General features: G+C 37.8%; 1 protein-coding gene across 1 annotated transcript in view; it reads right to left on the bottom strand.

The window, feature by feature from the left end:
* DCUN1D1 (defective in cullin neddylation 1 domain containing 1) overlaps positions 1 to 25374 on the bottom strand; it is a gene marked incomplete at its 3' end in the record, with an annotated part of 30840 nt that extends 5466 nt beyond the window's left edge. The window contains exons 1-3 of the mRNA XM_080696880.1: positions 25164 to 25374; positions 22760 to 22928; positions 19925 to 20055 (exon numbers count right to left, since the gene is read on the bottom strand). Coding sequence (XP_080553006.1) covers positions 19925 to 20055; positions 22760 to 22928; positions 25164 to 25338 — 475 coding nt within the window. The 5' untranslated portion in view covers positions 25339 to 25374. The remainder of the gene's footprint in view (positions 1 to 19924; positions 20056 to 22759; positions 22929 to 25163) is intronic.
* Between the last annotated feature and the right edge of the window lie 294 nt (positions 25375 to 25668).

The following is a 25668-nucleotide window of genomic DNA, read 5'->3' as shown; positions in this document are numbered from 1 at the left end:
TTAAAATTACAAATGCTAGAAAACCTGGAGGAATCCATCAAGAATAAATCATATAAACTGGGTATGTGACATATACTTGTATTTCCAATTACTGGGAAGGCTGAGGCAGGAGAATCATGTTTGAAGCCAGCCTTGGCAACTTAGTAAAACTCTATCTCAAAATTAGATGAAAAAAGGCTGATGATGTAGCTTAGTGTAGAATACTTTGCCTAGCATCAGTAAGGCTGCGGGTTCAGTCCCTATTCAGACTCAGACACAGGCAAAGACACACACACACACACACACACACACACACACACACACACACACCACACACCACACACACACGAATCATACAGAACTAATCTTTAAGGATTTTTATTTATTATTTATTTTGGCACTAGGGTTTGAACCCAGAGGCATTCTATCTCCAAGCTATACCCTAAGCCCTTTTTATTTTTGTTTTGAAACAGGGTGTCGCTTAATTACTGAGGCTGGTCTTGAACCTGCCATCCTCCTGTCTTAACCCCCCAAGTATTATGATTAGAGGCAATAAGCCACCACTCCCAGCTTCTTTAAGAATTTTTTAAAAGGACTCTAAGAATAAGAATGCTTAGAATGGTAGAAGATAGGGTTTTTTAATATCTCTCTGGTGATACAGAACATCTTCTACCATAAGGGGAGAATTTGAAACTAAGATAATAGTTAGATGATTAAACAACTTTTTTTTTTTTTTTTTTTTTTTTTTTTTGGTGGTACTAGGGATGGAACCCTTCTACCTCCAGGCTACACTCCCAGACCTATTTGTTTATATTTTATTTGGAAACAGGGTCTCTTAAGCCACTGAGGCTGGCTTCGAACCTGCACGATCCTCCTGTCTCCACCTCCCAAGCATGGGGATTACAAGCGTGTGCCACCACACCCGGCTCAACAACCATTTTCTTAAATGTTAAGAGAATAAGTCCAAACTAGAAGAACACTCTCTAGGAACAACACTATTCTGTTACTAATCCCAATCCATCCAAAAGTCTCATCAATGACTGGAGCAAAAACATGCTGAGGTTTGGGTACCACATCTATGGGAAACAGGTGAGGGAACCCATCACAGTGGAATGAAGCTGTCTCACCCTCACTGCCTATTCTCCTTTTCTGATGGACTCTAGCCTCACAGGAACTCAAGAAGACACTATACTTTTATCTGAATTCTATTTAAATTTAGGGGGGTAGTTAATTCCATCTATCATTTCTAACTATGAATACAAACTGCAAACCTCTAGTTTTCTGTTGATTTCCATCCCAATTCCCGTAACTGTAACTTTTTCCCCCTTGAGTTTTATTCTCCCTGTTTGTCCTCCTCTTTCCCCTATAGTACCCTGAAGTGAATGTTTATTATAACACAACTAAACTTGCATCTTGAGCTTTTTCAGAGAATGCCCCCTCCATCCCCTTTTGTTATCTAAAGCCGAGTCCTACCCAAAGGACACTCATTTCTGTCAATGCTTTCAAGTGGAAGCTTTTAATTCTCTCTTCCACATTTATCATCATCATCATCGTAGTCGTCATCATCATCATCATCATCACCAGGTACTGGGGATTAAACTCAGAGGCATTCTACAACTCCAGCCGTATTTTTTGTTTTGAAACAGTATCTCACTAGGTTGATGAGAGTCTCACCACTTGCTGAGGCTGTCCTCAAAACTGCGATGCTTCTGTCTCAGCCTCTCAAGTACTGGCATTATCAATGTGCACCACTGTGCCTGATTTCCTCCCACCCTCCAAAAAAACATGGACACTTCTTCAGAACACTACCTCTGAATCATTACACTTCCACCTTCACGGGAATACCTATCTGCTCTCTGAAACATACCAGCTAGCTCCATCACTTCCTCTTCTCATCTCTTTCCTCTACCAAGCTCCTATCAAAGCTGTCACTTTCACTATGTATTTGACGACTGGCTCACTGTCTTTCTTCATCCCATGTTCTGCCATTACGAAGGTCTTCAACATCCATGTGAAAAGTCAGACAAGCACTGTAATCTATTTAGATTATACTTGCCTTCAGTTCAAAAACCATATTCTTTTAAAAGAGACTCCACCAAAAGGCTGCTGAAACTGATAAATTCAGTAAAATTGAAGGAGACAGAATCAACATACAAAACTCAGCAGCATTTCTATCAATACTGTACTTTCTGAGAAAACAAGTAAACCCATTCACAATACCTATAAAAGAAAATAAAATATCTACAAATAAATTTAGACAAGGAAGTGAAAGTATTCTTCAGTGAAAACTTATAATGTAAAAAAAAAAAAAATGCCAGGAGAGGTGGCACACACTTGTAATCCCAGCATTCGGGAGGCTGACACCGGAGGATCACAGTTCTTGGACAGCCTCAGCTACTTAATGAGGCCCTTTGCAACTCAGTGAGACTCTGTTTCAACATAAGGAATAAAAAATAGGAGTAGAGGTATAGCTAAGAGGTAGAATACCCCTGTGTTCCACCCCAATACCACACACACACACAAAAAGCCAGGCACAGTGGTACACACTTGAATCCCAGTACTGGGGAGGCTGAGACAGGAGGATCGCAGGTTCACCACCAGCCATCCTCAGCTACTCAGTGAGGTGCTCTGAAACTTAGTAAAACCCTATTTTAAAATAAAGAATAAAAAATAGGGCTGGACATATAGCTCAGAGGTACAACACCCCTGGGTTTAATCTCCAGTACTGCAAAAAAAATCACCAAACAAACAAACAAACAAAAAGACACAAAAAGTTCATGATTAAAAGTGTTAAAAAATGAGCCGGGTGTGGTGGCGCATGCTTGTAATACCCGTGCTTGGGAGGCAGAGACAGGAGGATCGCGCAGGTTCGAAGCCAGCCGTGCGCTGGCTTAGGAGACCCTGTTTCCAAATTTTAAAAATGTAAAAATAGGTCTGGGAGTGTAGCCCGGAGGTAGAAGGGCTTCCAGGAACCCCAGTATCACCAAAAAAAGGAAAAGTGTTAAAAATGTCCCTAACTTAATGACATTCTTCACAGAACTATAAAAAAATAAATCCTAAAACTCATATGAAAGCACAAAAGACCTTGAATAAGGTCTAGAGATGTAGCTTAGTGGTAGAGCACTTGCCTAGCAAGCACAAAACCCTGGGTTCAATCCCAACTATAGAGTGGGGGTGGGGGACAAAAATCCAAATAGCCAAAGCAATCAGGAGCCAGGTGTGGTGCTGCACACCTGCAATCCCAGTTACTTGGGAGGCAGAGGCAGGAGGATCATGAGTTTGAGACAGGCCTGGATAAGTCAGTGAGACCCTATCTCAAGATAAAATAAGAAAAAAAGGGAGCTGGAATGTAAAACCTTCCCGGCTCAATCTGCAGTACTGCAACTCCCCCCCTCAAAAAAAGGAATAAAGCTGGTGGTATCATAATCTGGTTTTAAGACATACTTATTGAGTTATATAGCCAAAACTACATCACTGGACAGAAAAGAGACCCAAGAAATAATCCCATGCATCTATAGTCTACCAGTTCTGGACAAAGGACAGCCTCTTCAATAAATCGAGCTGGGAAAACTAGATATCCATACGTAGAAGACTAAAACTTACCTCCTCTTACCCTACCCAAATCAACTCAAAATGGATCAGAGACCTAAACAAAAGACCTGAATGATGAAATTACTAGAAAAAAAAACCCAGAGAAAACACTTCAAGACATTACTGATTTGTGGTCATGGAAGAGTAAGGCCTCAAAAACGTATAGTACAGGAAACCAAAGGAAAAAAATGAACATATTAATTATATCAAACCAGGGATCTTCTGCATAGCAAACAAGACAGTTTGTAGACAACCTACAGAACGGGTTGTAGTTCTGAAGACTATTCATCTGACAAAGGATTAACATCCAGAATATATAAAAACTCAAAAACCTCAACAATAAAATCTAAGTAAAAACTGGGTAAGTGATCTGCATTTTGCATTGTGGGACAGACATAAGCCTTTAGGGATAAGGGGCAGAATGTTATGGTTTGGATCTGGAATGACCCCCCAAATCTCATGTGTGGAATGAAGGCTTGTCCCCAGAGCAGCAAGGCAGAGGTGGAGCTTTGGGAAGTGAGTGGATCATGGGCTCTGACCCCATCAGTGGATTAATCCGCCAGTAGCTAAATGCTACTTGGAAGTGGTGGGAACTATAGGCAGGTGGAGCATGGTTGGAGTACATAGTTCACTGGGGGCATGCCCTTAGAGACTGCACCTTGTTCCAGACCCAAACTCCTGGTCAGTCTTCTGGTTGCCAGGAGCTAAGCAACTTTCCTCTGCCATACCCTTCCACCATTATGTTTTTGCCTTGGATCCAGTGGACCATGGATAAAACCTCTGAATACATGAACCAAGAATCTTTTCCCTAAGTTGTTCTTGTTGAGTAGTTTATCCACAGTGACAAAAAGCTGACTCAACACTCTACTCCAAATTTTTCTGACTCTAACTTTAAACACCAATATCTCACATATATTCTTAATTACTGCAGCTCTCTTTCTCCTATTCACCTACATATGTTCTTCAGTCTCAGCAGGCTCCTTTCCTTTCACTCCCTTTTCTTGAAACCCTATTTCAATCATACTGTTCCTACCTATTCTTTTTTATGGTACTGGAGATAGAACCCAGGGGACATTCTAACTCTGAGTTACATCTCCACCCCTATTATTTTTGTTTTGTTTTGTTTTAAACAGGTGTCACTACGTTGCAGAGAACCTTACTAAATTGCTGAAGCTAGCCTCAAACCTGTAATTCTGTCTTAGCCTCCCAAGTACTAGGATCATAAACATGCACTACCACACCCAACCCTATACATTCTTTATGACCTTTCCTTTGCTATCTTTTAAATTCAACTGCTTTGCAAAATTCTAATCCTAGATGAGGACAATCTTCAATCCTCCTGGAAAAAAACCATTTCAACACTAATGCCATCACATCAATTATCTACAACTTTAGTAAGGTGATCACTGTTTTGCTTGTTAAAAAAAAAAAAAGACTATCAGGCTGGGGAAGGTTTGATGTTGTTCAGTGGCAAACGTGTTTAACACGTACAAACAACAACAAAAGCTACCTCTTAAATTTCTCCCAGCAGATTTTTCAATTTCCTTAATTCCCTACTCTAATTCATTTAAGATGATTATATCATTTTCTCCTTAAGAAAAAAAAAATTCTCATGTTCAATAGACCTTAACTTCTTCAAGGACAGGAGTTACATTTTCCCAAATTAGCAGACAAACAGAGTAGGCATTCAGAAACTGCTGAATGAATAAGCTTCCTACGGTTTCACATCCAAATGAGTTTATTATTTACCTTCAAGTCCATCATTATTTTCCCTCAAACTAAATGGAAAAGGTGCCTCTTCCTCTTCTACCCAAGAAGCTCTTTCTCTTTCTATTTCTGGACCCATTATCATTCTTACTCTTCAAGAAATCTTGTCACTTCATTGCCCCTCCTCTCCCTACATCTCCAACCCTGCCCCTGCTCTGGTCTTTCATGCTCCAGAGAAACATGTTCAGGTTATCACCTATCTTTTAGAAATCTTTCTTTCTTGGATCTCTTATCCCTTTAATTTTTCTCCTTCCCTTCATATATACACACGAAACAGTATGTGTAGTCCTTTACTTTTATGTATGTATGTATGTTCCTGAAAACGTGACTGAAAATAAAAAATCAGATCCTAATATGTTTTAAGAAAACTAAAAAAAAAAGCGACAACAATTTCTAATTGTACTTCCTTTTTTGCCATTATACTCTTTAGTATTCCTTCCAGATTTAATATTCTTCAACATTTCTTCCAGGTTATTTAATTCTGTTCTTTATTAACTCAACATTTATCTGTCTGACTTACGTGTACTTAATGTTCAAATGAGACTAAAGATTTGGTGTTCTTAGCATGCCTGATTCACTTCATTTATCATGCATTTAATTTATGAGAACTAAGCTTATTACTAGTTTAAGTTTTCCCTTTTCAATTATGTAAAATATGGATGACAATGAAATACTCAAGTATCTACAACCATGAGGCATCTATGAATGCCCATGTCTGCTGACACCCTAAAATAAGAATCTGACAAGAGTTAAGAGTATACACATAATGTTTGAAAGTTCAAGTTGTAAAAGAAGAGAATTTCTTATAGTCTACATTCACTGGCTAATTTCTTCACCTTCCACGCACTCTGTTTCTTTTTTGTGGTACTGAGGTTTACATCGGAGTTACACTACCAGCCCTATTATATTTTAATTTTTTATTTTTAAACAGTCTCCCTAGGTTGATGATGGTCTCACTACTTCCTGAGGCTATCCTCAAACCTGTGATCCTGAATTCTCAAGCCTCCCAAGTACTAGGATTACAGGCATACATTATCATGCCTGGCACTTCCACACACTCTAACCTTATTAACCAGTGTCCACCTTTATCAATTTCCCTCTGAATTTAAAGTTATCAGACATTTCTAGTTGTCAAATACTTTTATTCCTTAATTTACCTTTCTGCCACATTTGACAGAACTAAGCTCGCCTTTTGAATAGGATCGTCACTTCCTTCAGTTTCACTGATAACATTCTTATCAATTTTCCTGTGTTCTCTTTGGCATTCTCATTCTCTTTTACTAGCTCCTCTTCCTCTGCTCATTTATTCAATGTTATTGTCCTGTAACAGTGTGTGATAATAACAACCGCTTCTCTTTCTATTTGAAAGCTCAAACCTATACCTTTTTTCATGTAATATATCCCACCACCTCTAATGATCCCTAAATTGAAACCTCTCTGTATATGACAATCATATAATTACCTAAGGTCACCTTCAACTGAATACCCACAAATAACTCAAACTAAAGCTCAAACTGAATTCATTATCTCCTTTCATTCCCAATGAATGTCCTAACCCCTTATTCATTGTTTTCCCAATGAAAAACAAGTTCTCACTGTGAGGAAATGTCCTATGCATTATAGGACATTTAGCACCCTTATAATACAAGTAGAAACTCTTGGTCATTATGACTACCAAAAAAACAACCCAAAAGTTTTCCAAATATCTCACATTGAGATTCCTTAAAGAAAACTATTCTTCCTCCTCACATACATCCAAGAGAAGGTCTCTCATTTTGTCTTCTAACTACTATTTGTTTTGTGGTACTAGGGACCAAACCCAGGGGCATTCTACCTTTTTGTTTTGAAACAAGGTCTTACTAGGTTTCCTCCCCACATTGCTGAGGCTGTCTTCCTGAGTACTTGCCTCCCAAGTATTGAGATTACAGGTGTGTACCACCACACCTGGCTTTTAGAGCACCTTTTTTTTGTTTTTGTTTTTTTTGGTTTGTGTTTTTTGTTGTTGTTGTTGTTTTGGTGGTACTGGGGTTCCTGGAAGCTCTTTTACATCCAGGCCTATTTTATATTTTTATTTGGAAACGGTCTCTTAAGCCAGCATGGCTGACTTCAAACCTGCGTGATCCTCCTGTCTCTGCCTCCCAAGCGCGGGGATTACAAGCGTGTGCCACCATGCCCTGCTAGAGTGCCTTTTTTTTTTTTTTTTTTTAGTGGTACTGGGGTTCCTGGAAGCCCTCCTTCCTCCGGGCTACACTCCCAGACCTATTTTATATTTTTGAAACAGGGTCTCTTACGCCAGCGCGGCTGGCTTCCAAACTGCGTGATCCTCCTGTCTCTGCCTCCCAAGCGCGGGGATTACAAGCATGCGCCACCACGCCCGGCTAGAGTGCCTTTTAAATCTACTTTTTTCTCTATCTTCAATGGACGGCCTAAATTAGAGTATTCTTCATTACTAGCTATCTCTCTACAACAGGCTATAACCAATATCTCTTCTAATCCTGCCTCTGTTCCTTTTAAAGAACTACAGTATATCTAAAGTGCACTTTTTGAGGATGATTCTAGTATTACTTCTATGTTAAAATTCTGCAATGATTTTCTGTTGCCTTCAGATAACATCTATACTTCAAGTAAAATAAATGTACTTGCAGTTCCTCAAAGGTATGTTATTCTCTCACCTCTAAGCAACTTGAACATGTTAATCCCTACACCTGGGATGGCTTTTTTCTTTCAGCCTTGAAAATGTACAACCATCAAGGCCCAAAAAATTATAACCTTTTTAGCCAGGTGTGATGGTACATTTCTGTAATTCCGGTACTTGAGAAGCTGAGATAAGAGGGTTGCAGGTTTGAGGACGGCCTAAGCAACTTAGCAAGGGACTCCACAACTTGAGACCCTGTTTCAAAACAAAAAATAAAAGGGGGAGGTATAACTTGGAGGTAGAATGCCCCTTGTCCAATTCCCAGTACCAAAAATTGAAAAAGAAAATTTATAACCTGTTTTTTGCATATATGTGAAGCTGAGGATCACACCCAGGGTATTCTACCTCCACACTACACCCCATCTAATTTTTTTTCTTTATTTTGAAACAGGGTCCCACTAAATTGCTGAGGGTGACTTTGAACCTGGGATTACAGGTGGGTGGCATCATGGTTGGCTATAACCTTTTTGAAGACATCATTCACAGGCACATCAAAACAGACCTAAGACCCTGCTGATACCATGTTCTCAGTGTAAATAGTCAATATATGTTTCTGAATGGAAAGGCTCAAGATTATTAATAAATTATGACTAAGAAGAGACATATATAATATTAAATTTGTATGATAAATGCCATAGCTATAGGGAAAAAATTGGCGCTTCAGACAGAAATCTGAGTGACAGAAGAGCATCACTAGAGAGAGGTAGTTTAATAAAGTCATTTAGAACATGAATTTTTAGTCTTGGTAAACCCTCATCTCTTCCCCATGACCCTGGGCAACCTCTCTGTACTTAAAATGAAGGCAAAACATGTTTCATCAGCATTCTCACTGCTGTGACCCAAATACCTATCCACACCCCTTAGAAGATTCATTTGCTCACAAGAAGTTCTGGAGGTTTCAAGTCCCTGTCAGGCTGTGCCACATCTGCAGAGCAGGGAATACCAGCAAGCAGCAGAAAGCCAGGACAGGGGACACACATAGTCTCCTATGTCACTTCCAGGTGGGAGTGACCCACTTCCTCTAGCCACACCCTACCCGCCTACCTTACCACCCAATAAATTCATTATTAATCCACCACTGGATTTATCTTCTAAAAAGATCAGACCCCTCATGATTCAGTTATGTCACCTCTGAACATAAATACATGGACTCTTACAGGGACATTCTATATATAAACCATTACATAGTAGTACCTACATAAGGATTGAGCTAATACAGGATAAAGCATTTATAACACTGCCAAATAAAAGAGTCCTTACTACTTTTATTTTTAATAATCAAAAAATTCTTAAGATTCTGAAGTAGTATTAAAAAGAGAGCAAACTCAATGGAAAACCTAGTAACAGTACTGTCTAAAATTGAGATACCTGCAGAATGAATCCTCAAGCTCAAAAAGTAATTTAAAATTCAAACAGACACACCCACTGTCATTATTTTATTTCTGTTTCTGTTATCTTTGATAAGATGGAGAAGATGATCATGATGACAATAACGACAAAAATTAGGTACTGGGGACTGAAATTGAAAACAGGGGCATTCTACCTGCCATCTACACCCCCATTCTTTTTATTTTTTATTTTACAACAAGGTTTTGCTAAAGTTGCTGAGGATGGCCTCAAATCTGTCATCTTCCTGACTTACCTAAGTACAATGAGTACAGGCATGTACCACCACACCTGGCTCGTTATTTTATCTTTTCCAATGTCATTCTTTCAAACAAAAATCAAAAAGGCAATGTGGGATTTCATAAAGGATAATCAGTTAAGTGCAAAATGAATATGATAATGAATTCATAGTCCCTAAGGAGAACAAAATGTTACCTACTCACTATGGCAGATGGAATGGTGATTAAAAATCCTATTCACAATGTCTTAATTTAGAAATAACTAGAGTTAGCACAAAGTAATACAGCAAAACGCATACAGACTATACTGTCCTAACACCTGAGGTCTAGAGTCCCAGTTCCACCAACTATAAAGTTATATGCTTTTAATAAGTAGGTATCTCTAACTAGTAGTCTATCTCTATGATGTAGAGGATAATGTTTTCAACTTAGCTCAAAGGGGTGTTATGAGACCCAAATAAAATTATGTAGAAGGAAATACCCTTTAAAAAACTTTCAAATTATTGCCGGGCGTGGTGGCGCACGCTTGTAATCACCTTCAAGGTGGAGACAGGAGGATCGCGCAGGTTCGAAGCCAGCCTCACTGGGTTAAGAGACCCTGTTTACAAATAAAAATATAAAATAGGTCTGAGAGTGTAGCCCGGAGGTAGAAGGCCCCTGGGTTCCACCCCCAGTACAAAAAAAAAAACAAACAAACAAACAAAAAAAAAAACAAAACACCTTCCAAATTATTATTATTATTTTACAGTACTAGGGATTGAACTCAGGGAGTTATACCCCCAGCTCTTTATTCTTTACTTTGAAACAGGATCTAAGTTTCAGAGGGCCTAAGTAGCTGAGGCTGAACATAAACCTGCGATCCTCCTGTCTCAGTCTCTTAAGTACTGGGATTATAAGCTTGTGCCACCCAGCCTGGCTCCAAATTATTTCTAAATATCAGAGTACATCTTTTTTTTTATTTTTGAGGTACTGGGGATTGAATCCAGGGGCATTCTACCTCCAACCTACACCCCCAGCCCTATTTTTTATTCTTTATTTTTGAAACAGGGTCTCACTAAGTTGCGGAAGGCCTCATTAAGTAGCTGAGGCTGGCTACGAACCTGCAATCCTCCTGTCTCAGCCTCCCAAGTACTGGTACACCAGCTAGAGTAAATCTTTTCTTTCTTTCTTCCTTTTTTCCCCCTAAGTCAGGGCCTTGCTATATTTTTTTCCCCCTAAGTCAGGGCCTTGCTATTTTGCCAAAGCTAGCCTAGAATTCCTGGGTTACAGCCATCCTCCTGCCTCAGCCTCCTGAATACTGGGACTAGACACATACCACTGCACCTAATTTCATAATAAATTCTTGACAAATAATGTTAAATCGCCAGGCATGGTGGCATACACCTTTAATTCCAGTACTTAAGAACTAAAGGAGAGGATCGCTAGTTCACAGCCTGCCTCAGCAACTTAGCAAGGTCCTCCACAACATAGACCCTATTTCTAAATAAAAAATAATAAAATAGGACTAAGGGTGTATCTCAGAGGTAAAGCACCCCTGGCTTTAATCTCCAGTAACACACACATACCTTGTAATTCAACTAGTATAAGACCAATACTAAGTACTAATAATGATAAGTACTAATCAGCTAATATAAGATTCTAGCTGAGCTGGGTAAGGTGGCACATGCCTATAATGTACTTGGGATAGGATTGAAGTCACAGGCGAACCTCAGCAACTGAGACTGTGTTCAAAAATTTAGAATATAAAAGGGTTTTTCTTTTCTTTTTTTTTTGGTGGTACTGGGGGTGGAACCCAGAGGCTTTCTACCTCCGGGCTATACTCCCAGACCTATTTTATATTTTATTTGGAAACAGGGTCTCACTAAGTTGCTGAGGCTGGCTTCGAACCTGTGCAATCCTCCTGTCTCGGCCTCCCAAGCGCGGGGATTACAAGCGTGCACCACCACGCCCGGCCAAATAAAAGGGTTTCTCAGTGGCAGAATACCTCTAGGTTCTTTACTCAGTACCACCAATAAAAACCAGTAAAAAGATTCTAGCTGAACCCACCCCAGAAAACAATGACCTACAGAATATAGTCTAACAAAGTTTCATTATGGTCCTTTATAAAATGACATGGCTGCTGCTGGGCGTGGTGGCGCACACTTGTAATCCCAGCATTCGGGAGGTTGAGATCGGAGGAATGCGGTTCACGTACAGCCTCAGCTACTTAGTGAGGCCCTTTGCAACTCAGTGAGACCCTGCTTCAAAATAAAGAATAAGAAATAGGGCAGCGGGTATAGCTCAGAGGTAGAATGCCCCTGAGTTCCATCCCCAGTATTGGAAGAAAAAAAAAAATTACATGGCCGCTAAAGAATATACATTATCTTTGACCAAATTAATGGAATGGATAGACCAACAGTAGCGCTCTATGTCAAACAGCTTCCTTCTGGAATATCATGTTCAGTTTTAGGAGCTCTATTTTGATAAACAAACTGGAAATGTGTTTGGGGGGACAATCACAGGAATAACAAACATTTCTTCAAATGAAGAATAGTATAAATAAATTGGAATTCTAGTGTGGATAAAAAGGAAAAGGGGTGAATGACAGTGACCATTAAGTGATTGGACTTCTGTGTTACCACTGGAGGACAAATATGAGCAATAGCAGAAATGATAAAGATGTTAGCTTAAAAAGAAAGAACTTTGTAATAATAAGAAAAAGTATCCTATGACAGAAGTAATCTCCAAAAAATGTGCATACAGTTCCTGTAGGTTCAAAAATAGAAACTATTAAGTATCAGGAAGGGCTGCTACTTGGGGTAGGTTAAATTTTATACAAGACTTTAGGAAGCGCCCCATCCTGATATCACAAGAAATAGGGTTATAGGGCTTAGGTGGTAGCCCTGTGGCAGAGCACTTGCCTAGCATTCATGAGGCCTGGATTCCATCTTAAGCAACCCTCTCCCAACCCCCAACAGAAAGAAGAAACAGGGAAAAAGTAAGGAAAACACCAGCTCTCGTTATGACTAGCACAGCTATTTATAAACAAACTACAGTGTTGTCACTGTCACTTCTTGCCAATTTATCTTGGGTCTCACTTATTCTCCTATGATCTTTTAATTCCTCTCTGCCAAATCTTGTAATTTAAGAGCCCTGTGAACCCTTAAGTTGTCAAGAAAACTGTTTTCTTTCTAATTAAGCTTTTCAACTAAGCAAGTCATTACATTTCCTGACACCTAACACTAATGCAAAAGAAAAAGAAAAACTTTAATTTTGTCTTTTATTACACTTTTTTTCTGCTTTAATAGATTACTTTTTTAGGTTTAGAAAAAATTGGGCAAAAGTACAGAGCACTCTTAAGCACTCTTCCTTTCCTTCCTCTACTCAGTTCCCAGATTTTTTTGGTGCTTGGGGATCAAACCCAGTACCAAAACATGCATGCTAAGCAAGTGTTCTAAACGGAGCTACATCCACAGCCCTAATTCTTACTGTTTTTAACATCTTACTTAAATGTGGTATATTTTTTATAATTAGTAAATTAATGTACACTCATTTTTAAGTTTACATTCTACATTAAGGCTAACTCTTTTATTATAAAATGTTATAGGTTTTTCTTAAATAATTTTTTCACTGTGGTTAAAAACATGTAACATAAAATTTACCATCTTTTTTTTTTTTTGGCAGTACTGAAGATGAAACCCAGGGGCATTCTACCTCTGAGCTACACCCCCAGCCCTAATTTTTATTCTTTATTTTGAAACAGGGTCTCACTGAGTTGCAAAGGGCCTCACTAAGTAGCTGAGCCTGTGCACGAACCACGATCCTGTCTCAGCCTCCCAAATGCGGGGATTACAAGTATGTGCCACCACGCCCAACTCATCTTTCCTTTTTAAGTATACAGTTCAACCATTAAATACAATCACACTGTTGAATCTCCAGAAGTCTCTTCGTGCAAAACAGAACCTCTATAACCATTAGACAATATTACATTTTTTCTTAAGCACAATTCTTATTAGATAGTAAACATAGTTTTTATTTATTTTTTTATTTTTTTATTGGTGCACCGTATTCATACATCATAGTGGGATACAAAAAAAACTTTTGTAGACATACATGCACACATCTCCCAGTTAGCCCCTATCCAATCCCCACCCTGTTCCCTCCCCATCCCTCCTTCCCATGCTTGGCTTAGTGGTTGACATCTAGTATTATAGCAATTTATCCAAAATTAAAAATTGTAATCTCACATAACAGTTTCATTTGTCTGATACCAAGCCTTTGATGATTTAAAGATAACATTTCAATATTTCTTTTTGCTTTCTTTCTTACCAGAGAATATTTTTTTTAGGTGAAAGTATCATACTTTTATTTATTTTTCAGAAAAAATCTATCCTAATGTGGAATATGAACTCTAGATACCCAAAACAATCTAGAAAAAGAACAAAGCTAGAAGATGTATATTTTTTTATTTCAAACCATATAAAGCTACAATAATTGAAACACTGTAGTACTGTTCTAAAGGCAGATATATAAACCATTGGAGTTAAATAAAAGCCTAGAGATAAATCCTTCCATATATTGTCAAGTTATTTTTGACAAGGTTTCCACGAACATTTGGTGGAGGAAATAATCTTTTAACTAGATATTGTTGAAAAATAATAATTACATGAAAAAGAATAAAATTGGACCCTTACCTAACACCATACAAATATTAACTCAAAATAGATAAAAGACCTAACTATAAATCTTAAGACTATAAACTTTTAGAAGAAAATCTGGGTCATAAAACCTCACAACATTGAAATTGGCAGTGATTTCTTGGATATGATTTCATGGCACAGGCAACAAAAGGGTAAACAAACTCCCTAAAAACTAAAAACATATTGTATATCCAAAGACAATGTAAACAGAGTTAAAAGTTACTGATAGAAAGGGATAAAATATTTCCAAATGCTATATCTGAAGGTATATTAATATTCCAACTAGAAATCCTAAAAATTAGCAACAATAAAAACAAACAATACAATTTAGAGATAGGTAAAAGACTAACATAAATAATGAATCTCCACAGATAACCAATCTTAGTGGTCTGTTGGATGGAAAATCTTGTTTCTCTGGTTCTGGTGTGTGTTACCTATTTCTTCTTTGTAGTTAATCTCTTTGAGTATTTTCTCTAGCACTGGTTTTGAAGACATAAATTCCTTCAGTTTCTGTTTGTCATGGAAGCTTCTTATTTCCCCATCTAATTTGATAGAAAGTTTTGCTGGGTAGGAAATTTTTGGCTGGAAGTGGTTTTCTTTCAGAGTTTGGAATATGTTACTCCAAGCCCTTCTGGCTCTCATGACTTGGTTTGGGAAGTCTGGAGTGATTCTAATTGGCTTGCCTCTGAATGTCACTTGGCCCTTTGTTTTTGTTGCCTTTAAGATTCTCTGCTTGGCTTCCACGTTGATCATTTTGACAATTATGTGGCGTGGGGCTCCTCTTCTCCAATCCTGTCTAAAGGGAGTTCTATAAGTTTCCTGGACCTGTGTAACGACCTCTTGCTCTATGTTTGGAAAATTTTCTGCTATTACTTCCTTGAAGAGATTGTTGATCCCTTTGGTTTCACCTTCTTTTCCCTCCTCTATTCCAATTATTCTTAGGTTAGCTCTCTAAAAATGGGCCCATATTTCTTCAATGTCAGATTCCTGCTGTCGGATATTTTTTTCTAAATTAGAAACTATGTGTTCATTTTTGGAGTAATCATCTTCTAGGAGCAAGATTCTATTCTCCATGTGGTCTAATCGGTTGTTTGTACTTTGAATTGAGGCCTTTACTTCATTAATTGCATCCTTTATCTCTTTTTGGCTCTCTCTGAATTCTTTTTGAAACACCTCTATTATTTCTACAGTTATTTTCCTGATTGATCTTCTAGAAAGCTCTGAATTTCTGTTTTATCGGGTTCTGATGTTGTGGGGTTGTGGGCATTCATTGCTCCATTGTTATTCCTCTTTCCCATGATTTCAGAAGTTTGTGCCTTCTCTGGGTTCTATTCTGGGTCACTACGATTTCACTTAAGGTGCTCTGGATCTCGAGTCTGTGGTATCTCAGTCCCCACTACTCCTTTACTGGGTTGTATCGCAGAGTCTCAGACCCTGCAAGTTAATCAAGGCTGCTTTAGACCATGGGGGGTGCCAGGTTGGGCGTTCTCCTATGGTGTGATATCTCTGCCACTGCCACTCCCCTACTGGGTCAAGTCCCTGGGAGTACAGTACTGGGATTTCTCCTCTTTGACTCCCATTTGACTCACTGTTGTTGAGTGCGCTGATGGAGCTGTAGTGGACTTGGTGAATTCGCTGCTGCTGCTGCCGGTGGCAATATGGCGCTGCTGCCACGCCCTCAGCCGTGAGGCTGGAGTATTTCTTCTCTGGTTTTGAGCTCCGCTCTGAGTCCCTGCAGGGTGTGCTGAGCCCAGCCACTGGGAGCTTTAGATGCTCCCTGCACCGAAAAATCTGCCAAATTCCTCCCGGCTGTTCCGCAGCGGCTCACCTCGGCTCACTGTCCGCCGCTCCTCTCTGGAGCTTGGTGGGCTGTTGAATGCGTTGGTCTGTAGCGGTCCAGTGAACTCGCCACTGCCACCAGCAGTAAGGCACTGCTTTCGCGTCCTCGGGCATGAGGCCAGCGTATCTTCTCTCTGGCTCTGAGCTCTGTTCTGGGTCCCCGTCCTCTCTGGGGCCTGTTGCTGCAAGGAAAGATGGCACCCGCGCCGTTCTGCACCACGGCTCCAGCCGCAGCACTGCTGTTTGGTTTCTTTCTGGTGTTTCGTTTTTCCAGCCCTCTTTTTCTCTGTCCCTTGTAATTACATTTTTTGTTTCTCTGCTGATGGTGTTTTCTGGCTAAGAAAGGTGCTGATTTTGTGGCAATAGAGATTGGTTGTTAGTGGGGCTCGTAAGCTCCGCTTTTCTCCGTCGCCATCTTCCCGGAAGTTGTAATAATTTTTAAACCTAGTATCTTCACAATCTTTTCTCAATTTCTTCCTATAATCTAAAACTCCAACTTGGCATATTAAAACATCCAATAGCTATAAAAGTTCTACTTTTTTTCACCATATAATAAAAAAATTCAAACCGGGTGTGGTGACACATGCTTGTAATCCTAGCATTTGGGAAGCTAAAACAGGAGGATCCTGGCTCATGGGCAGCCTCAGTTACCTAGTGAGGCCTCTGTAACTCAGTGAGACCCTGTTTCAAAATAAAAAATAAAAAATAGGGCTGGGGTGTAGCTTAGAGGTAGAATGCCCCTGGTTTCAATCCCCAGTACTGCCAAAAAAAAACAAAAACAAAACAAAAACAAAAACAAACCTCAGGTACAATATCATAATCATATGTTCACCCAAAACACTACTTATTACATGCTTATATTAAAGGGCTGGGCTAAAACTAAAAAATAGTTTCAGTCCCTTAAATCAAGTTGACATTACTAATACTTTTTTTTTTTCAGTATTGGGGGTTGAACCTTGGGGCATTATACCAATGAGCTACACACCACCAAGTCCTATTTTTATTATTTTGAAATAAGGTCACACTAAATTGCAGCATGCCTACATAGCTGAGGCTGGCCAAAAAACTCTGATCCTTCTGTCTCAGCCTTCTAAGTATTGAGATTATAAACATGAGTCACCATGTCTGGCTAACACTTTAATTTTATTCAAAACGGTGCCATATTTCCAAATTATTCTTTTTTTTTTTTTTTTGCGCGGGTATGGGGCTGGAACCCAGGGGCATTCAATCTATAAGCTACACCCCCTGCCTTATTTTTTATTCTTTATTTTGTTTTGTTTTGTTTTTTTCGTGGTACTGGGGGCGGAACCCAGGAGCTTTCTACTATACAGATAAACTAACCCTAGGTCTACCAGCTTATTTTGCCAGCAGAATGATAATTTTCCCTTAAAGAACAAAACCTATCCTAATTTGATCACTATATATTGTATATTAAAAAGTCACACTGTACCTCAACAATATGCACAATTACTGTCAATTAAAAATAAAAATACACCTTACCCTGGCATGGTGGCGCACACTTGTAATCCCAGTGCTTGGGAGGCTGAGACCAGAGGATTGCAGAGGTTCGAAGACAGCCTCAGCTACTTAGTGAGGCTCTCAGCAACTTAGTGAAACTGTTTCAAAATAAATTATAAAATAGGGTTAGGGGTGTGGCCCAGAGATAGAAAGCCCCTGGGTTCCACCCCCTAGTACCACAAAATAAATAAATAAATAAATAAATAAATAAATACAAAAATACACCTTAAAAAAAAAAGTAAAACCCAACCTATATTTCAAACAAATCAATTTGAAAGAATTAGAATTCTGATTTACAGATATTTTATAAACTTTTAATCAATTTAGTCATGTTAAAGCTAGTTCTTCAACATATATGCTATATATTTATTCCTCTCTATTCTTAATGTTTCTTGGCCTAATCCCTAGTCATAATCTATTTCTGAACACTTTTCTCACCCTCTAATCTAAAATACAAAAAAAGGTTTATTAAAGAGGTCTCATTAACTTCTCCAATGTAACACAAAAACTTAAGAGCTGGAGGTACTGCTGGGTGGTAGAATGCCATGGGTGAGGCTGAGAGTTTGATTCCTGGCACCAGAAAGCCAAAACCCAAACTCACTTCCATTACTGGTCAAGTTATTTAAATTGTGCCTAAATTTCCTCATCTACAAGTTAAGGATTTGATTTTAGTGACTTACTTCACAGGCACTTGATTTTTATGTATCTAGCATTCAGCATAAATGAAAGAATAAATAACTCATAAAACTGTTAAATATTAAAAGCACTACATATAAAGTACAGAGCACCCTGCCAGGCACACCATAAGCTCATACTAAATGGCAATTACTGCCACCATCAAAATCTTCAGTGGGTTCCCAGCTACCACATATTCCAATGTAAACCTTTTTGTCCCAGTTTCAAAATAAGCCTGTGGTTGTGTCTCATTAATTTAATTTTTATTGTGTTATTGTGTCTCATTAATTTAATCTCCAAACAAGCATTCTCACTAAAATCAAACCAATATAGTTCTTTCTTCCCCAAAGAATGCAAGCTTATTTCTGAGGTTTAAGACTCTCATTCATAACTATCCTCTCACTGGACACCTTTTACCTTCCCTTGTCCAGCCAGATAAATTATTTCCTTCTTTGTCCAGAAAGCATTTCCCAACCACTCTTTCTTTTATTTATTCCTCCCTTTCTCTAAAACCACCATAGGCATTTATTTTTTATTATCTGCTACTATTTTATCCCCCATCCCCTGGTATTGAAGACTGAACCCAGGGGTGCTCTATGTTACTAAGCTACACTTCTCAGACCTTTTTATTGATTTTTTGAGACAGGGTCTCACTAAGTTGCCCAGGGCCAAGATCAAACTCATGATCCTCCTTGCCTAAGCCTGCCAAGTTGCTTGGATTACAAGGGCATGCCAATGAGCTCTGCTACTACCCAATCTTTTTAGGCAGTGTGTAAATTACAGTGTTATCTTTTATTTCCATATCCCCCTGCCATCCCCAAATCAAAGGTATGGGCATTACATTTAATATAAATTGTTTGATCTAGCCAGGAATGGTGGCACTTGCCTATAAACCCAGACTAAGACAACAGGAGGATCGCAGGTTCAAAGCCAGCTTCAGCAACTTAGAGAGACCCTATTTCAAAATAAAAAAATAAAATAGGACTGGAGGTACAGCTCAGAGGGAGAATGCCCTTAGATTTATTCTCCAGTAACACATACACACACAAAAAAATTGGTCGATCTAAACTATAAACAATGAGACTATGTGGTTGAGTGGCTAAGGTGATCTATACCCTTACAGCTAATTTTGACTAATACGATTATACATTATAATCATTTTCTTTTTAATCTTTTTTTAAAGTTTTCAAATAAAAATGAAGTTATTGGGCATTCACTGACTCAGAAATCTTATGATGCTATTTCATGGACCCTAAGATCCAAAAATGACCTGTGGTTCATGAATGAAAGAATGCATAAATGATTGTCAGTGGAGTTTTAACCACTATCTTCTGTATTCATAGTTTTTACTTTTCAAAAACTGGTGGTTCATATATGGTACACAGGGTAACCCTATTATCCAATGTGCACAGTATTGTCTGACACTATTTCTTATTGTTTTCCAATAATTGATATTTTCATGACTTTATACTCAAGATACATAACTTTCTACTATAAAAATGATAATGTATTTAAATATATTTGAAACATCAAATATAATTTTAAAATATTCTTACCTAATCCTTTTTGTCCTGGATTCTTTGCAAAATTAAAAGTAAACTGGTAAAAATCCTTAAATCGTCCTGGTTCTTTCAATTCTTGTTCCATCTTGGGTATTTGGGCCTTTAGTTTTTCTATGCTGTCACATCTACATTATAAAATTAAGTTTATAAAGGTTAACTTTTTCACTAAAAATTAAGAACTTATTTATTCCTATGAGGGCTTATATTTATTTTCTAAAACTTCTTTTTAAAAGAATCAGCTGGAATTTCATCTTTTTATATGACATAAAACAACTATGGTAATCTCCCTTTATCCATAGAGAATACATTCCAAGAACCCCCTAGTGGATGCCTAAAACCTTGGATATTACCAAACCCTATATATAGTATGCTTTTTCCTCTGGATACATACCTGTGATAAAGTTTAATTTATAAATTAGGCATAGTAAGAGATGAATAACTAATAACTATAACATACTATAATAAAAGTTATGTGAATATGAACTCTCAAAATATCACTTTTTCCAGCTTTTTTCTTAAGCATATCTGAATTGCCAACATCACTACTCTTGCACTTTGGGATCATTAGTAAGTAAAATAAGGGATATTTAATAACAAACACTGTAATACTGATACAGTTGATCTGATAACTAAGACAGCTACCTACTAAGTGACTACCAGGTGGGTAGCATATATAATGTGAAATATACAGGACAAAGGAATGATTTACATCCTGGGCAGGACAGAGCAAGACAGCACAAGATTTCATCACAGTAGCTGGAATGATGCACAACTTAAACTTATGAATTATTTATTTCTGAAAATTTCCAGTGAATAATTTGAGACCACAATTGACTATGAGTCACGGAAAACTCAAAAAGCAAAACCATGGATTGGGGGGCTCTTGTATAAGGGCAGCAGAGGATAAAGAGATCTAGAGTAATGAAATGTTGGAAATAATTATTTTTAAAAGAAACTGGCTATTAACTTTTAATTACATAATTCACTGAACTATCAATTCAGCTTCAGTGAATAGGTAAGAATGTAACCAGCATAACAATCATCAGTTCAAACTGTAGTAGACACTGCATAACAATCACTTATCTAGCTTCCAAACTAACCAGAAGTAGACCTCTTGCTTAGGTAAAGAAGAATTTTTCTTGAAAACTTGCTTCCTGTTATATACAAAGTACAATAAAAATAAATATCAACTGAGCACCTACCATCTCCAACTGAATTATTTGAAATCAATATTAAGGTTTTCTGTATCTGCAAAACATCCAAGTTTTTATTTTTATATTTGTAGTGATGTACTATCATCCCACATCACAATGTAGTTCGTAGGGATAGGGACATACAATGCACACAGCAGTGAGTTAAAAAAGTCCAAGTACCAAGGTTGACCTTCCTCATAACAGCCTTATGATAGAGACATTCCATGTCTCAAAGACTCCATAAACAAATCAATCCACATTTAAGTTGGAAGTTCATCATACTTTATATGAATTCCATTTCAAATGAGAAAAAAAACACTGTTTCCCTAAATTCTAATGAAAGTTGTCCCCAGCATAGAAAATTCCTCCAAGTTCAGGACAGGCCTGGCTGTGGCTCTAGGGGTGTTACTAAGTTATTGCCTCTCAGCTGTAGGCCCACCCTTCTCTGCCCTACTTAATAGTGGGCTACAAACCCTGAGACTTCACTTCTCCTGTCAGTTTGCTAAATGTTATGTTCTACCAAGACAGCATGATGAAAGGCTGGGAAAGGATGGAGAAATGTTGACCTCAGTTTGTTTTCTGCAGAGAGCAATGGCTTTAGTGTGGTCCCAGCAGTGTCCACCAGCGTGACAATCTCACAGCTCCCCAGCAAGTGGCTCTAACCCAGTACCAGAGTAGAAGCTTCATCAGAGGCACCCTGTTCCTGCAGCAGCCAAGCCCTCTCCAGTAAGCTCTGATCTCAGCCTTGTGGGTATTTCTTCAGTTCCTAAAGTCCAGCTGCTACCTCTGTTACACCGTAAGAGTTTTCTTTTACGTACTAAAAGAGCTTATTACACTTCCCCTAGTCAAATGACTGGTGTGGTTTTTGTGTCTTGACTGAACACTGACTGATTACAATGGCTCTCTCAGGCTTGAGAAGCAGAATGCCTGGCGTTCAAGCCTGACTTTAATTATTACCTAATTCTATAATTTCTTTATACCTTACTCTCAACTCTAAAAAGAGTTATAAACACTGCTTCTCTCACAAAGTTGTGAAGAAGTAGGTGAAGTACAAAGCACAGTTACTGAAATAAAATAATGATCAATTAATGTTAAATATTATCAAACAGAAGCCCACTAAAAACAGAAAGGGTAGCCTATTAGCTACTCACAGATTCAATCTTTTTGTGGTCTCGTTAAATATATGTAACTAGGGGTCATAAATAAAACTTCCACCCATAACTTTTCAATCTATTTATACAAAGACACCAAATCAGCTGTCAAGGCATAAGTGGAACAAAAAGCAATTAGTAACTTCTAAATTACCTCCCAGTTTTTAGGATTTCACCAGAGTGCACAGCTTCACATTAGAAAGTAACTTAAAACCTTTGCTCATTTCACTTTTCTATGTTAAGTACTTTGCATATTTGAATACTAGTGAACCTTTCTTAGAAATAAATTATGAAAGTAATGCAAATAGCATGGGCTGTAATAATCATATACGTAACTTAGCAAGCCCAGAAAACTATCTAACAAAGGAACTAACATGTTTGTTCCTACTTATACTAATGTTTGTGGGCCAGTAAAATTTTAAATTAAAAATTTTAAATGAGGACATAATTAAAGTTTCATAATTCTACAGTAGTTATATACTCACCCTAATTCTGTCATACCATCCATGAACTCTTGTTTGGAGAACTCACACTGTGTTGCTGCTCTGAACTTCCATGCAATGATTAACACACTAATACTGGCTGGATCAAGTGCCAGGTCATCACAGAACTGCTGTATACCATCTATTCCAATTTTATTTTCATCTTGAGGATCTTTAAAAATAACAATGCAATATCAAATTAGTGCCATACTTTATTACACTACTTTTCTAAAACTGAAAAACAGATCATAATATACAGAGAGCATGAAGCATTATTCTTCTCACAGATGTTTTCTTCAGATAATATTCAGTGATTTTGCACCCTAAATAGCATTATTAAAGTATACAGGAGGTGTGTATGCAGACAAGCATTTAATTTTTAAGTCTCACTTATCCATATGAAAATGTCTCGTTATCAACATACATTTAGAATAAGATACCGTAGGTTGAGTGTGGTGGTGCACACTTTGCAATCCCAGGACTTGGGAGGCTGAGACAGAATTAATTGCAGGTTCACAGCCAGCATCAGCTATTTTGTGAGGTCCTCAGCAACTTAGTTAAGACCCTGTTTCAAGTTAAAAAATAAAATGGGGCTGGGGATGTAGCCCAGAAGTAGAATGGCTCTAAGTTCAACACACAGTACCAAAAAAAAATCGGTCACACTATAGGAGGATCGGGGATTCTATGTCAACATATCCTTGTTTTAATTAAGTAGCATTTTAAATTAAAAGTTTAACAGAGAAATTATTTCTTACAACAAAATTCATATGCTAGCACAACCACTTAAGATAAGGACCTGAAAACTATAAATTATCCAATTCAATCTTAATCTCAACAATATAAACATCTGTTGTTTAAAAGAAAAAAATCAGTATCTACTATCAGACAGGAACATTTCTAAATGATAAACACAAGGAGAAAGAGGCACTCTTACACTGCTATCAAATATGATTTGCCAACATCTTTCTAAAAAGAATCTGGCAATAACTCCAGCAATAAAAAACATAAAAATCCTTTGAAAATGAAGCATGAGTTATACATAAAATATAATTCCATTTCTAGGAACACTTTGAAAGTAACTGCACATGCATAAATATAAAAGACATAGAAGCATCCACACCAGACTACTAAATATTGGTTACCTAAGGAAAACAAATAATAAAAAGATAAAGTATTAATCTTTTATTCACCTATTATGTGCTTTATAACCTTTTTTTTTTTATGGTGCTGAGGATCAAACACAGGGTCTCACACATGCTAGGCAAGTGTTCTACCACTAAGCTACATCCCAGCCCTATTTAACTTTTAAAAATACATATCACTTTATAATTCTTTAAAAAGTTATATTTAAGTTTTGTTTTTACTTTTTCTTTTTTGTGGGATTTTCTTTTTTCTGGGGATTGAACTCAGGGGCATTCTATCTCTGATCTACACCAAGTCCTTTTATTTTTTTATTTTGAAACAGGGTCTAACTAAGTTGCTGAGGCTGCAAATTGCAATCCTGTCTCAGCCTCTCAAGTACTGGGGTTACCCAGAAGTGCGCCGCTACATTGGGCATTAAGTTTTCTTAAAATCTGCTTCAGCTGAGTTTTTTGTTTTGTTTTGGGTACTGGTGACTGAATTCAAGGATGTTCTACCTTGAGCTACATTCCCAGCACCCCCCCCTTTTTTTTTTTGCACTGGGGATTGAACCCAGGGAGTAATCTACCTCCAAGCTATATCCTTAGCCTTATTTTATTTTTATTTTGAAAAAATATTTTGAAAAAGAAAAGAAAGAGAGAGAGAGAGAGGGAGAAAGAAAGAAAGAAAGAAAGAAAGAAAGAAAGAAAGAAAGAAAGAAAGAAAGAAAGAAAGGTCTTGCTAGGCTGATGAAGTCTCACAGTATGCTGAGGCTGTCCTCCAACCTGAGATCCTCCTGTCTCAGTCTCCCAAGCACTGGAGTTACAAAATCATGTGCCACCATGCCTGGCCTTTTTTTTTTTTTTTTTTTTGAAACAAGATTTCACTAGTTTGATGAGTCTCACTATTTGCTGAGGCTGTCCTCAAACCTGCAATCCTCTTGTCTCAGCCTCCCAAGTACTGAAATTACAAACATATGTCACCACACCCAGCTTTGGCTGAGTTTTATAAAAGTGAGAAGAAAACCAGTCTCCCACCTCCCATTCATAAATTGGATAATCAGGGAAGAAAAAAGGAAGAAAAGAAAGTAAAGAGGCTAAAAAGATATTTTAGTGAAAATAAGAAAATAATCCCTCCTCTCAGTTCTCTTGAAATAATTACAAGATGTATAACTCTGCTGGACATACCCATCCAATTTATATTTTATGTAGTATCTGATTTCTGACGGTATGCCCATAACATTGGAAACCTGGTTCAAAATACTTAAAAGTCACAAATAAACACTCACCTTTGTATCTATTGTACAGTTGTTCTAACTTCTTCCTGTCCAATGATCCTTTTACGCTCTCTCGTATATAAAGTTCAGGATTTTGGAAAAAATTATCTGTTGCAACATCTAACTTCCAGTCATTTTGAGAAAGACAACTTACTGCTGTTTTTTCACTAGATTGTGTGAAGATCATAAACTGACGAACTTTATCCTTCTGCGATGATTTCAACTTGTTCTATTGAAACCAGAAAATAAACTGAAACTCTGTAAAAATCACATAAAACTAAGTATTTCTATATGGCTGACTAATCATTCTTAGTAATATTTTTCCTCATAAAACATTAAAACATTTTCACTTAAAGAGTTACTTTTTATTTATTAATAGAATGACAATTACTTTTAAACATAGAATTTGCTGTAGTTTTGGGAAAGAAACTGGTACAGAAGCCAAAGAAGCTCAACTGCCCTGCATTTCTCCTAAAGTGGATCCTAAGCGCATGCGTAAAGGAAGTGCAGCTTCTCT

The sequence above is a fragment of the Muscardinus avellanarius genome, assembly GCF_963383645.1.
Source record: "Muscardinus avellanarius genome assembly, chromosome: 5".
Classification (NCBI taxonomy): Eukaryota; Metazoa; Chordata; class Mammalia; order Rodentia; family Gliridae; genus Muscardinus; species Muscardinus avellanarius.
The sequence above is the reverse complement of the archived record's forward strand: the minus strand, read 5'-3'. Positions and strand labels throughout refer to the sequence as shown.